The sequence below is a fragment of the Taeniopygia guttata genome, chromosome 25, assembly GCF_048771995.1.
Source record: "Taeniopygia guttata chromosome 25, bTaeGut7.mat, whole genome shotgun sequence".
NCBI lineage: Eukaryota > Metazoa > Chordata > Aves > Passeriformes > Estrildidae > Taeniopygia > Taeniopygia guttata.
In genome coordinates this window covers 5470759-5484196 of record NC_133050.1, presented here as the reverse complement: position 1 = coordinate 5484196, position 13438 = coordinate 5470759, and the positions used below count along the sequence as shown (strand labels likewise).

Genomic DNA, 13438 nt, shown 5'->3' with positions numbered 1-13438 from the left:
AGGGCAAATGTAAGCACGTTACAGGAGCTGGAGGTAGGGATGGAGCAAAGGTGGTGGAAATTGAGGGAGGGGCACACCCTGATCCCTCCAAGGGAGGAGGAGAATGAGGTGTGTGGGAGCAAAGCCAAAACACCCCAAAATGGCAAAAGGGAGGTGGGCAAGGAGAGAGCACGGCAAGAGGGAGAGGAAGGAGGATCTGGAGCGGACAAAAGGACGCGTGGTGCAGTCGGTGGTGTGAGAAGGGGGGGAGGAGGAGGGAGGGTCTCTGTGCAGGCCTGCAGACGGGAAAGCCAGCTTTGTGGAGACAGACAGATGGGGATCCTGTGCTTAAAAACGGGAGAAAATCACCTCCTAGGAAATTAGACCAACTCCAGCAAGCCCAGCAGGCTCAGCGGCCCCGGCCTCCAGCAGCTCTGAACTGGCACAGACAATGGCCAAACCATCAGCAGCCCAAATCCAGAGAACTCCACAACTTCCAGGGGCGCTGCACTGGTTTACATCAGCTAAAACCAGGCTGGGCTTAAATGTGATTTACTCACTTAGTGCCAAGGCTCCGGGCCCATCTCAGCCCCATGCCTGACCTCTTTGCACACCAAAAAGGGGCTGAGCCTGCTTTGAGATCACCTTTTTCTGATGGAGCACATCTGGATCAGGATGTGGCCCATGACATCCCAGCCAGATGTGCTTATTCCAAACAAAATTTGTCCTGCATGGGGTGTTTTTTTGACACTTTCCCTTCCTGCATAACTGAAATTTGAAAGCACCATGTAACAAAGCATTTCACTCAGGGGATTATTCAAAGGGGAGGGAGGTGGAAGGGAAGGAATTGCCTAGCAGGTGGTGTCAAAATGAAGCTAAGGGAAGAAAGAGACCCATGAAAGCAGCACCAATATATAACTTGGTGTATGTTCTCCTCGTTATGACAGAGCACAGACATCAGCGTGTCGATCCCTGACGGATCCCTGCCACTTAGATTTTTATATTAAACAGAGAATTAAACCCTTTCTCATTGTGTTTCCACAGCCTACCTTCTATTATCCTGGGTTTTGTCAATAATACAGATCCCAAAGCATTTCATGAAGGAGACTATAAGCTCAGTTCCTCCCCTTACCCTTTTTTCTCTTTAATTTCACTGATTACCAATTGACTCAAAGTAAACGTGTTTGCAAATTACCACAATACATCACAAACATTCCCACACAGGACCAAACCCTGGAGGAGTGGAGAGCCTCTGGTGCCCAGACCAGTCAGCTAACTGGAATAAATCCGCAGAACAGCCATCTCTGGCTGAAAACATATAAATAAATTGAGTCTAGACATTGCCAAGATGGGTGGTGGGGGTCAGGGGGAGATCTGGATGCACAGCCACCTTCTCATCTCTTCTTTCCCCTGCATCATGGCAAGGAATCCATCAAAATTAACAGAGAAAGCTCTTAGGAGCTTGGTTCACCTCTCCAGCAAAGACAGCTGCTCGCAAGGGACACGAGGGTGCTGGATGCATCTGATCTAGCTGTCGTTTCCTTGGCACGAGCCCATCCCAAATGTTCTCCCTCCGAGCAGCCCCAAACCAGTGTGTTTTCACAGGACCTCAGCAGGGTTTACCCCGAGGCTCCCAGGCACTGCTCCATCAGGGGCACAGGATGATCAGAGCAGGAAGGGATGTGCCCAGCACAGCACCACGGTGACAAGGGATGTGCCCAGCACAGCACCACGGTGACAATGCCACCAGGACAGCACCATCACACACAGCTGTGCGTGCCGAGCAGATCCCGCAAATAATTTCACTTTGGTGTAAATTCAGAGTTAGACCTGCTGATGACCTTCTCCTTGGTGCTGCCACAAGGCCAGATCCTGCACAGGTATATTCTGCTCCTGATGCAGTCTAGAGGCTCCCACCTGGCACCAACTGGCACCTCCAGCCCAGGAGCACAACCCTGACCCTGGAAGCACCAGAGGAGCTGTACCAGCCACAGCAAACAGCTCCGGAGCCAACCCCCAGCTGGATCTTTTTGTTTGATTGACTGTGTTGTGGTTTTATTTTGGAAAACACACCCCACAAATCACTCCACGTTCCGATATTTCTTGTTTTCATCAGATACAAAGTAATCGCTACAGACAAAAGCTTTTTATCCCTCTTCCCATTTACGGCAAGGCACAGCTACACTGCACAGATACAAATTACACCTGCAAATACCCCACGCAGACCCTTCTGGCACTGCTAGTGGGGTGCAAGGGGGTCTAAGGGCAAATTAGAACTTCGTCTTTTTTTCTATTGTAGTCATAAAATTGAAGAGGATCATAAAACAAACAACCCTCAGATACCTCGGGTAAGGTGGGGCATTCTTTTCCCCGTTAACATGAAAGCCTTGTTAAAAGACAAGCACACAAAGAACTTCACAAATAAACCCTCCTGACGGCCTGTGGGGTAAGGTTTTGCTGCATTGAAGACCTGATGAAAGTGGTGTCAAAAAACACAAATGCACACAAAAGGACCACAACCAACCAACTAAATCTCTTCACACGGAGGGTTTATTGTCCTGATGATGCAAGTTGTGTTTACAAGAAAGGGAAAAACACCACCCAACACACCATGCCAGGAAAACCAGCAACTGCCTTGTTCCAGCGCGGCGATTTTACGCTTTTTCACATTGTGATGAAAGTTGTTTATGGGAAAAAAAAAACAAAAAAAACCAAAAACACAACAAAGAGAAAGGAAAAAAAAAATAGCCCACCAAAACACCCAAAAGGGCTACATACAATCACCGCCTGGAAAGTTGGGAAGTGGCAGCCCCCAGCCCCGGCAGCGATGCCCGCGCGGAGTGGGTGTGCCCCGCACGGCACGGTCGTGCGCGGAGCAGCGAGCGCAGCCGGGCAGGGCGCGGGGGAAGCGGGGCACGGCGAGCGGCGGGGCCGCGGGGAGGGGGCTGCCAGACAAAGGCGGGGCCCCCACCCAATGGCAGCACATCCCCGCTGCCCTACATTCCGGGCGGCTGCGCTGCGGAGCGGTTCACTCGGTCAGCGCGGCACCCAGCCCGGTGGATGCGCGGGGAGCGTGCGTGTATCCCTAGAAAATTCCCTTTGTCTCTCTCTCTCCCAGACCCGTTTTCTCCTCCCACCTCCAGTTCAAACAGCACAAAGTCGATCCCGCTCCGCACTTTTCCCCGGTGTAAATTCCGAGCGATGCTCATTAACACTTTGTAACAACCCGGCACCCACTGCAATAGCTCTCTCCCTTTAAGGCCCATCCCGAGCTGCCAGAGCAGCGGACGGAGGTTGTCTTCAAACCCCACCAGATCGGGTGGCTTTCCACCCAAGATTTCGGCGAAGCAAGGAGACAAGAAGATCTGCTCCCCTCGCTGCTCCTCGGATGCTGTACGTACATCCACCTCCACAGGGTGGGTGGGGGAGCTGCCATCATCAGACTTCCTCAATGGAAAAGGCTTCCTCGGACTATTTTTAAATGCTGAAAGCATTGGAGCATGTTTGGAGCTACACAAAGAACCCAATCACCTGGGTTTAGTGGAGCCTCTTGTTATTTGACTTCGCCTTGCCAAGAAAGAGCAATTTATGTTAAGATCCTCTCTCGCATAATCTCATTCCTGGTGACAACAGGCTGGTTGGAGCAGGCTGGGAGGTGCTGCATCAAAGGGTTTCTGTGAGTACAGGTGACAATGGATGCTATTACTGTGATGAGACCAAGAACCCTTAGAAGGACCAAAAATCCTTAGAGAGTCCAAAAACCCTTACGGGGAAAGTCTTATCTGGCAGTGGGCGCAGCATGAAGCCAAAGCAACCCCACAGCTTCTCCCGACACCTGCACACACCAGACACACAAAGAACCAGCACCATGTCTCCCTAACCACAACATCTGGCCTTAAAGCCTCTCCCTGGCTCCACTGACAGCAGCCCAGCTTGTCTGTGGCAGCGGGCAGAAAAGTTGGATACAAATCTTGATCTGGCTAATCCACACCCACCTCGGGTCACTTCTAGGTGAGAAACGCAGCGACTGACGATTTCTGCCCCTTCCTAATTTCACTGTCTGCACAACCAAAACATGACGCCCTTCAGACACTCTCCATTCCTCCCAGAACCCACACCCCATCTCAACCCACATCCCTTGATGTCCCACCATCTCCTAAAAAACCGACTGCAAACCCCTCCGGTGCTTTGTCTTCACAATTTCATCGGCATGGCCGTGAGAGCCAGCACAGGCTGCTGCAGGCAGGACACCCACAACGCGAGCTGGGAGGAGAAATACAAGAGTCACCAAGAACCCTGGTGTGCCACGCAGGCCTGGCCTGGCTCCAGAACCAGGGAGCACCCACAGGAGGTTCGGTCACCCAAACTCAGCACAGCTGGAGTTCCCACACATGCCAGGGGAAGGGGGATGACCTGCAGGAGCCCCGACTCAGGCAGAGACTCACCCCTGCCCCTCACTGCAACAGCAGGACAGGCGTGGAGGTCATGGCTCCAGCTCCAGCCAGGGAAGGGGTGTCATACCAACCGTGCCCAGGGGTCCTAGGCACCAGTCAAAGGGATTCTTGTGACTCCATGCCCTCATTCTTCCTTTTCCAGTTTCCTGCCCTCCAGTTTGCAAAGCAGCCCTTGGCACATCCCACCAGCCACCCAACTCTTTGCCACTGACCCTTTCCACAGCCCACCACCTCATCCCAACCAGTCCCCCAGCCCGGCGGGCTCGCTGCTCAGATTCAGCACACAAAGCAGCCCCAGCACAAACTGGAACAAGGTTTCCAGCAGGCGATTGGCTCCTCCAGGGCACGTTCACAGCTCCTGGGGAAAGCAGGAGCTGCCAAGCTCAGGTTGAGTTCCTGCAGCATCTCTGGCTTGGAGTGAAGCCACCCCCTCTGCCACAATTACACCTCTTCACAAGCCACCCTTACAGACATCCCAATAAAAATATATCGGGATTGAGCCTTATTTACACTTAAGTGCCTTTTCACTCCTTGGGCAAAGTGAGGGGTGGCCTGATAGCAGGTGGAATTCCCATGGCCAAGTGTGTGCACCAGGGCCGCCGTGCCCAGATCCAGGCCTCTCATATCCATGCCTACCTGTGAGGAACACTTTCATAGATGGTTGATATTATTATAAAATAATCGGAAGGGATAGTATGCTTCTTCAGAAAATAATAAGTTGAAGAAAAAGCTAAACCCTGTTACCAAGTAAAGCCGTGAAATAATCTTTATTTCATGATTACTTTTTTCCCCCCTCCCTTTTTCAAGATGTTTATCACCCTGTTCACAGGTACCCATAAAACAATTATATTCCTAGAAAACCATCCCCCACAGGAGCGGTACTACCAAGGGATGACAATCTGGGATTCCTGGTCAGGCATCCATGCGAGTCCAGGAATCAATCCCCTGGGAGCCCCACACCCAGATCCAGACCCTCTTAATTCGGCCTTCTACACAAAAACAAGGCACAGGAGACAGTGGAGACATTCCTACAGGCCTTTAGAAACAAGTGTGGGCCATGATCTCTGCTGGAGTGAAGAGCCGCAGCTACAGGGACTGTGCTGAAGGAATCCCCAGCACAGGATCCATCCCCCCACCCCCACGATGGGGCACAGGCTGCACCATCTGCCCCACCAGCCAAAGGAGCACAGCCACAGCTGCATCCCCGCAGCTCCAGCACACTGACATTTCAGCTTCCCAGATGTGGGAAAACCCTCACACACACAAAAAATGGTGGAAAAAAATCCAGGTCTCCAGGTTCCTCTCCATCGCTCTGGACACAACAGGCACGTGCTGCGTTCTGAACACACCGAAACACACACCCCCTTCTCAGGAGTCTGGGGCAGGAGTGAGATCCTGGAAGAAAACAGCCCTGGCACATTTCCCCTTGGTTCCGCCTGCCGAATCCTCTTTCCCAACTTTATTAAACAAAGGGGGCCTGATTCTCCACGGCCTCACACACAGCAGCGCAGAGTTGGTGCTGAGCCCCACCGTCCCTGCCCGCGCTCCGCTCCCGGCGGTGAAGGCAGCACGGGAGGATCGGGATCAGGGCCAGTGGCATCTCCTGGGCCAGACCTTCACCCCTTCCTGCCCATCTCCCCAGTGAGGGGCCCCCATCCCAGTGTGAACCCCACAGCGAGAGCGCTTCCCTCGGCTGCAGACGCCCCAAGGTTTGGGGAGGTCAGCACCCCCCGGACTCCTGCCCACTCTCCATCCCGGAGAACCGGGACCGGTCCGTGGGAACGGGACCCTTGCTCCAGCGGTGGGAGCGAGCAGAGCCTCCGCAGGCCCCATTGTTCCAACCGCACGTCCTAGCGTCAGAGATGTCCAGCAAGGAGCCATTTGTGCCCCTCTCCCCGTGGCTTCCCCTTGCCCACCTCAGCCCTTCTCGGGGTCATCACCCCCCGGATCCCACCACAAACCCTCTACTCAGGCCCTTCGATCCCAACCCACAGGGGAGCATCTGGCCATGGAGCCGCAGGCTCTGCCCATCGCACTTCCAGAGCGTCAAGTTACTTGTTCAGAGAAAGAAAGAAAGAGAAAAAAAAAAGCCCAACACTTAGCCGCACTATTATTATTTTTTTTTTCTCTGTAGCGACACAAAACTTCTCTCAGCAGCGCCGTGCCCCGACTCCCGCAGTGCCCACGGGAGGCGCGGGGCCCCGCGCCTCACACCCGGGAGTGGTGGGGGTGGGCGAGGGGTGACTTAAGAGTGGGTGTGGTATGGAGATATATATATATAGATAGATATAGATATATAGATGTAATTTTTTTTAAAGCCCTCCTCCATTCCACCTCGCTCCGAACGGAGCCGTGAGAACAAAAGCATCACTGTGGCGGCGCGCGGGCAGCGGCTGCGGGGGGCCCACGCGGGACGGCGGGTCCCGCTCCGGGGTCCCCGAGCTCCGGGGTCCCCCCGCTCCCGGGGGCGGCGGGAGGAGCTCGGCTCCAGCCGCTCACCGGCCGCTCGGACCGAGCCCGGCACCACCACACCCCCTCCGCCCGGCCAACAAAGGGGGACTCCGAGGCGCGGGGCCGGGCTCAGCCTGCACCCCCCGCCCTTCCCCCGCCTTATTCCCAGTTTTTTTCTTAAGGAGAGCGCGGCAGAGATCGGCTCTTGGGCAGAACCGGGGAGCGGCGCGCGGGGCTCGGTGTCGGCAGCCGGACAAGCCCCCGCAGCATTCCCGCAGACCCCCCATCCCACCCTGCCCAAAATCCTCCGTGCCGGCAGCGCGGCCACCCGCCCACAGCCCGGGAGCCCCGGGCTTTGTCCCCGGCGGGGCCGAGCGGCCCCGGCCCCGAACAATGGGCGGGAGGGAGCGGCGGGGCCCCCCGGCCGCGGGGGAGTGTCCCGGGGCCGGCGAGCGGCGACACCGGGGGAGATGGGGGGTACCGGGGGCCCGGCGCTCACCTTGCCGTCCCACGATCTCGGCCACGTGCTCGGAGCTGGGCACCGGGACGCACTCGGTGGTGTTGGAGCTGCTCTTGAGCCGCAGCTCGGCCTCCTTGTAGAGCGCGCACAACTTGGGCTCCGCCGCCCCGGCGCTGGGCGCCGCCGAGCCCTTCGGGGCCGCCGGGGGCGGCGGCGGCGGCGGCGGCGGCGGCTGCTGCGGCGGCGGCGGCGGCGGCGGGGGCTGCTGCGGCGGCGGCGGCGGCGGGTTATTGTTGTTGTTGTTGCTGTCCTCCACCAGCACCACGGCCGAGGAGGAGGAGGAGGAGGAAGGCTCGCCTAGCCCCAGCAGGCAGAGCTGGTCCAGGGCGAGCTGCAGCGCCCGGTCATCCTCAAGCAGCGCTCTGTCTTTGCCGCTCCCACCGAAACAGCCTAAATCGCCGAAACCCCCGTTCCTTTCCATTATCCCTGGGACTACCAGGCTAGGCATGGCTAACAAAGGCTTGGGAGGGGGCTGGGGGCTGGGGGGGGGGGGGGCGAGAGGAGGGGAGGGGGGGACACAAAGAGCTCGGGAGGGAGAAGGGAAAAAAAAAGGCAGAGAGAGAGAACGAGAGAGAGAAAAGGACCCTCCGCCCCCCGCCCCCCGCCTGGCCAAGCCCCTTTCCCGTGTAACCCGAGCCCCGCGCCCGCCGCCTCCACCGCGGTCCCCCCGCCGCCGCCCCCGCCCCCGGCCGCCGCCGCCGGGGGGTGCGGGGGGTGCGGGGGGCGCGGAGCGGAGCGCGGCCCCGCGGGGGGAAACTCTTTTGTTTGAAGGCGGCTGGGCGCTGCGGGAGCGGCCCGGCCCGCGGGCTGATGGGGGATGTAGTCCGGTGGCGGCGCACCCCCGCCCGCGGCGGCGGCACCGGGGCGGCGGCACCGGGGCGGCGGGAGCGGGGCGGCGGGAGCGGGCGGTGTGGGGAGGGGCACCCGCTGTGACACCGGGAGGGGGATGTGGGGACCCACGGTGACGCGAGTGGGTGTGAGATGTGGGGAGACACAGTGAGGGGGCTCCAGGGGACCCACGGTGACACGAGTGGAGAGGCTGCACGGGCACCCACGGTGACACGGGTGGACTGTGGTGCGGGGCACCGCCGGGGACACGGAGGGGGCGTTGCTGTGGGGAGACACATTGTGCAGAGGGCGGAGGGGCTGTAGGGGCACACACTGTGTCACGGGTGTAGGGGCTGCAGGGGGACCACGCGGTGCCACCAGGGGAGGGGAATGCAGGAGGATCCACCATGTCACCGGTGGACATGCCATGGCATGGGGGTGGGGGTAACACGCTGTGACACGGGTGACAGAGGTGTGAGGGGACCAGCCGTGCAGTGAACGGTGGAGGGGACCGCGTGGGAAGGTGCTGTGACACGGCTGGAGGATGATGGAAGGAGATCAGCCGTGCCATGGGTGGAAGGGACTGTGGTGGGACCACTGTGCCACGGGTGGAGCGGGCTGCAGTGGGATTCCCTGTGTCACAGGAGGAGGAGGCTCCTTGGGGACCCACCACGCAGCGGGTGGGTGTAGGGGCTGCATGGGGACCCACGGAGACACGGGTGTAGGGCCTGCATGGGGTCCCACTCTGGGTTCCATGAGTGACTCCTGTGCACACCCCTGGCAGAGAGGGATCACAGGAATGAGGGGTCTGTGAGGGGACCCACTGAGTGCACCCAGCATGGAAGGTCATGAGTGGAAGGGGTCTGTGTGGGGGCCCACCATGTGCCCCCCACTGTGGAGGGGTCATGGGCAAAGGAGGATTTGTGTGGGGACCTGTTGCTACCCACTCATGAGGGGTGCTGCAGAGGTGTCGAGGGCTGGGATCCATCCAGAGACGCACAGGCACTACAGGGATCCCTGGGAGGAGTGGCGGCTCAGCAGGGACACTTTGGGTACAGCTAGCAGGGCACCAGGGTCAGGGGGGTGAATGGGGGCACAATGGGGCAGGACACCCCCTCCCCCACAATGGACAAGGAGCTCAGTGCTTCGTCCTTCTGAAGGAGGACATGGCCTTCCAAAAGGGTTCCCCACAAACATGAGGACTTTGGTCTGGCAGTGGGAAGACCCCTGACACAGCCACAAGCATTTGAGGGACAATACTGCATGTCCACCAGGTCTGGGAATTATGGAAAAGAAGCAGGGGGAGCCCCCCAGCCCCCCAAGGCCTTGCAGTGGTTCCAGGCACAGCAAGGCTTGGTGAGGCTGCTGGGGCTCGGCTCCCCAGCCTTGGCTCGGTGCCCCAGCAAAGCCCCCTCCTGTAGCCGGGGAATGCTGGGGGGGCCGTGGGACAGCCCTGCTCCCTGGGCTGGCCTTTCTCATTGAAATGAGGAGGGTTCAGCTCCGAGGGAAGCATTGACAATTGCTCCCCAGCTCCCAACCAGCCGGGCTGGGCGAGCTGGGAGCGCGCGGTTCTCCCCTCGCCCCTTTCTTCTCTTTGAATCAAACCAGATGTCTCCCATGAAATGAGATTGCCGGAGCTCGCACTGGAGAGGGACAATGCAGAGGGATGCGAGGCTCCCGCCGAGCCACATCGCGCTGCAGCTCCGGCCATGGCAGCGGCTGCAGCGAGGGCTGGGGGTGGTGGCACCGGTGCCTCGTCACCGGGGCTGGACCTTTCCACCCCCCACTGTATCCTGTATGATTTGCTCTCTTTGGGATCCTCACAGGAAGGTTTTTTCTTTCCCCCCACCTCCCCTTTCTGGGTGTACCAGCAGAAGATCTCAGCTGCGGCTAAACTCGGCAGATGGGGCGCCCAGCACAAGGAGATGGCTCATCCACTGACTCAGCCGGTAAGGTGCTGCTGGAGCTCTCCCTGTGAATGTGCCCAGGCACTTTGGGAAGGGAAATTTTTGCTCTCAGTTTGATTTTGGCACGCAGGTTTCCTGATGCGTAGTACAAACTCAGGGAGATGCTGGGACACCAACCAGAGGGGCAGATCCCCTCTGCGCTGCTGTGGGTTAGAGCTTGTGGTGGTTGTGCTGTAGGTGTGCACAAAAAAAAGTAAAGCTAAGGGCAGGAGAACCCACCCACTGCTGTGCTTCATGCAGCTCATTTTGGTCATGGCTGTAGAACAGTGTCCTGAATTAGGTTTTATTTCCTTTTGCACCGTTGTGTAGTGATGGGACTCCTGAGAGTGGCAGTTTGGGATGTTTCCTTTCGTGGCAGTTTGGGATATTCCTTCTTCTAAGAGTTGTCTCTTTGTATTGGGATGTGATGGATGGTGGCTCCATAGGGTGCACACACACATCCCATGGCAACTTTTACCACAGGTACACGGCTGGGTGTGCCCCATTAAATGGCCAAAAATGTGCATTTAATGCACCTGGAGGCTCACACACACGCTGCTGGTTCTCTTGCACACACCTGCTGGCTGTGGCTCACTCCACGCTTTACAACCAGGTGAAACCCACGTGTGTGTCTGTGTAAGTGCGTGTTACAGGTGCAAACACACAGGATTATGTACACTGAAACATGCCCACAAACCACACGTGTTTGTGTCTGAGGCATTTGTGTGCACACATGTCCCCATGCAGGGGTGCTCCCAGTGTGGGTGAGGATTGTGTGCGTGCCCATGTGCTGCTGGTGGGAGCTATGGTGTTCTGCCCTGTGAATTATGGACTTTTCACTTGTCCAGGTTGGATCCCATGCATGAGGCTGGTAGCAATGCCTGCTCTGGAGGCAGCACGTCATTTTAGGGACATGGTTTTGCTTCTACCTCCATATTAAGTTCTGTCATGGAGGTCTCAGGAGAAGAAAGTTTCCCTGGAAATCAGAAAGTGAAAGGAAAAAAGGGAAAAACTGTGGACATCCAGCTCTGAGCGTTCCAGCAGCGTGAGCCAGACCCTGAAATCACCAAACTGACTAAAAAGTTTGTGTGATGCAAAGAAAAAAAAAAAAAATTTGAAAATTGAGTTCCTTTTCATTTGCCTTCTCCTGGGGCTGTCAGATTTCACTCTGGTTACATCACCTTGCTATTCTGCACAGCCATAAGGTCTAGAAACTTACTTTAAAAAACCAAAAATTTATACTCACACAGATTCACATGACTCACAGAGCTGGGAATTTAAGGCAACCAGAAACGCTCCTAGAAAAAACACAGGAATTGGCAACATGGGCAGTGACTAATCCTGATGGGTCCCTGATAGCAGCATCTCTCAGTTCATACAATATTTTGGGGGCGTAGCTGGGCTACAACCAAGACTTTGATCCTCTTCCCAGTGATAGCAGCTGCTTGGGAATGATCTTACCTCCCGTCTGGCATCGCTGCCTCTGGGGAAGCTGGATTTCAGGAGTAATTCAGGTTAAAGTTAGCTCTGCCAGGTGGCCTGAGCCAGCTCCATGAGCTGGAGTAGGTCAGAGGGGCTCACATCACGGAGCTGTTGAGGGCTGGATCACTCCCAGCTCCCTGGATAGAGAGGTAAAAGGTTATTTTTGGGGGGCAGGTAGTGCTGGATTGCAAGTGAGGATTTCACCATGGGTGTAGTCTCTGCACAGCTATATCCACTCAGCGAGCACCCCTGCCGAGGTTTTGGCAGAAACGCAGTGTTTCTAGTTAAAAAGTGGGTATTTCCAAATGTTTTAAAGTCCACATCCCCGAATTACTGTCAGGGGGGGAAAAAAGTATTAATTAAAGCCAGGGACGGTGGCAGAGCCCTCGGAGCAGAGAGGTCCGGATCAGGCAGAGGCATCACATGCCCCTTCCCGAGGCTGCAGAACGATCAAAGAAAAGGGAAAAACTGCAAACTGCAGCTGCTGCCGGTGCCAGAGCCATCGGGGAGGGGTGGCCGGGCACCACGGCTGGTGACAGAAAGTTCTGTGGGAGGCAGGAATAAAGCTGACATTGACTGAGGAGGTGCCAGCAGCCTGTCCTTAGGCAAAACAGCGACTTAGAGTCACCATCAAGAGCTAACGCAGAAAGAAACTTTCTGGATGAATTTGTGTCATCAGTGTGAAGCCGAATTTGGCACTTCCCAGTGCTGCATCCCTTTGCCACCAACATGACCCAAGTCTGGAGGAAAGGTGGCAGCTGCTAGGAAAGGTTTAATGCTGTGGAAGCATCCCACATCCCATAGACTGAGGGGATGAGCTGGTGGTGGGGAGGACAGGGGGAGCAAACACCTGCTTGGAACCAGGACACCATTTTTAGGCTTTTCTTCATTTTCTTCTTGCACAGAATCATAGACTATCCTGAGGTAGAAAGCTCAAGCTGGGATACCATCGCCACGAGTGCTTTGAGACATCATCTCCCTGTCCCTGCACAGTTCATTTCAAGAACAGCTCAGCTGCACATGAAATAGAAGCATCCCAAATGCTGGGAAGCTGTAAGGGCTCCCTTTCACTCTGAGCCCACATGCTGGCCATTCCCTGTACCACAAGGTTCAGGGGGGACTCCGTGGTGGCCGACCCACCCGGGATGTCCCTCCATCCCCATCTGTGTCCATACAATTCATCTGCTGCCTGTTGACTTTAAACCTCTTTGCTTTGTCAGTGGGACTGGCAGCAAGAGGAGTCTCACTGTCCGTGGAAGGATCCTGAAGTGCTTTGCAAACATTTGTTAATTAAGCTGTTCTATGAGATAAGTAAATTAGCGCAAAGCTTGATCCAAAGCTCCTTGAAGTCCATTGGTTTTGGTGAGCCCAGGTCCATGGGATCAGGCCCAGAAGACCAGGTTTTAAAACCCCTCAATTCTGTTAAGAGCTCAGCATATTGGCTGCAGATGGGTGCTAAGCTACAGGGACAATCTGGCGCTGGGATCGGGTGCTGCACCCTTGGCAGACTTGGTTGTGTTCGTAACGTGGAGGGTCTGGACTTCTAGTCACGAGGGGTTTGTTTTTAAAAACTGAGCTAAGACTGCTGTAGAAACTTCTACTGAAATCTGGATAATTTTAGGTCTGGGATCAAAAGGGGGTGTTCGATTTCAAGGTCACACTCTCCCCTTATTCCTGCTGCTTATACATTCTGCTAATTTTCCAAGGAACACGTTTTCCTCCCGTTGGAATCCCATCCTCTGCAAGCAGATAATTCCTGATTTCAATTTATAGAACAT

At 56.2% G+C, this 13438-nt stretch overlaps 1 protein-coding gene across 1 annotated transcript in view; it reads right to left on the bottom strand.

Moving 5' to 3' along the window:
* MEX3A (mex-3 RNA binding family member A) overlaps positions 1–13425 on the bottom strand; it is a 29096-nt gene extending 15671 nt beyond the window's left edge. Inside the window, exon 1 of the mRNA XM_030291699.4 lies at positions 7384–13425. Coding sequence (XP_030147559.3) covers positions 7384–9220 — 1837 coding nt within the window. The 5' untranslated portion in view covers positions 9221–13425. The remainder of the gene's footprint in view (positions 1–7383) is intronic.
* Between the last annotated feature and the right edge of the window lie 13 nt (positions 13426–13438).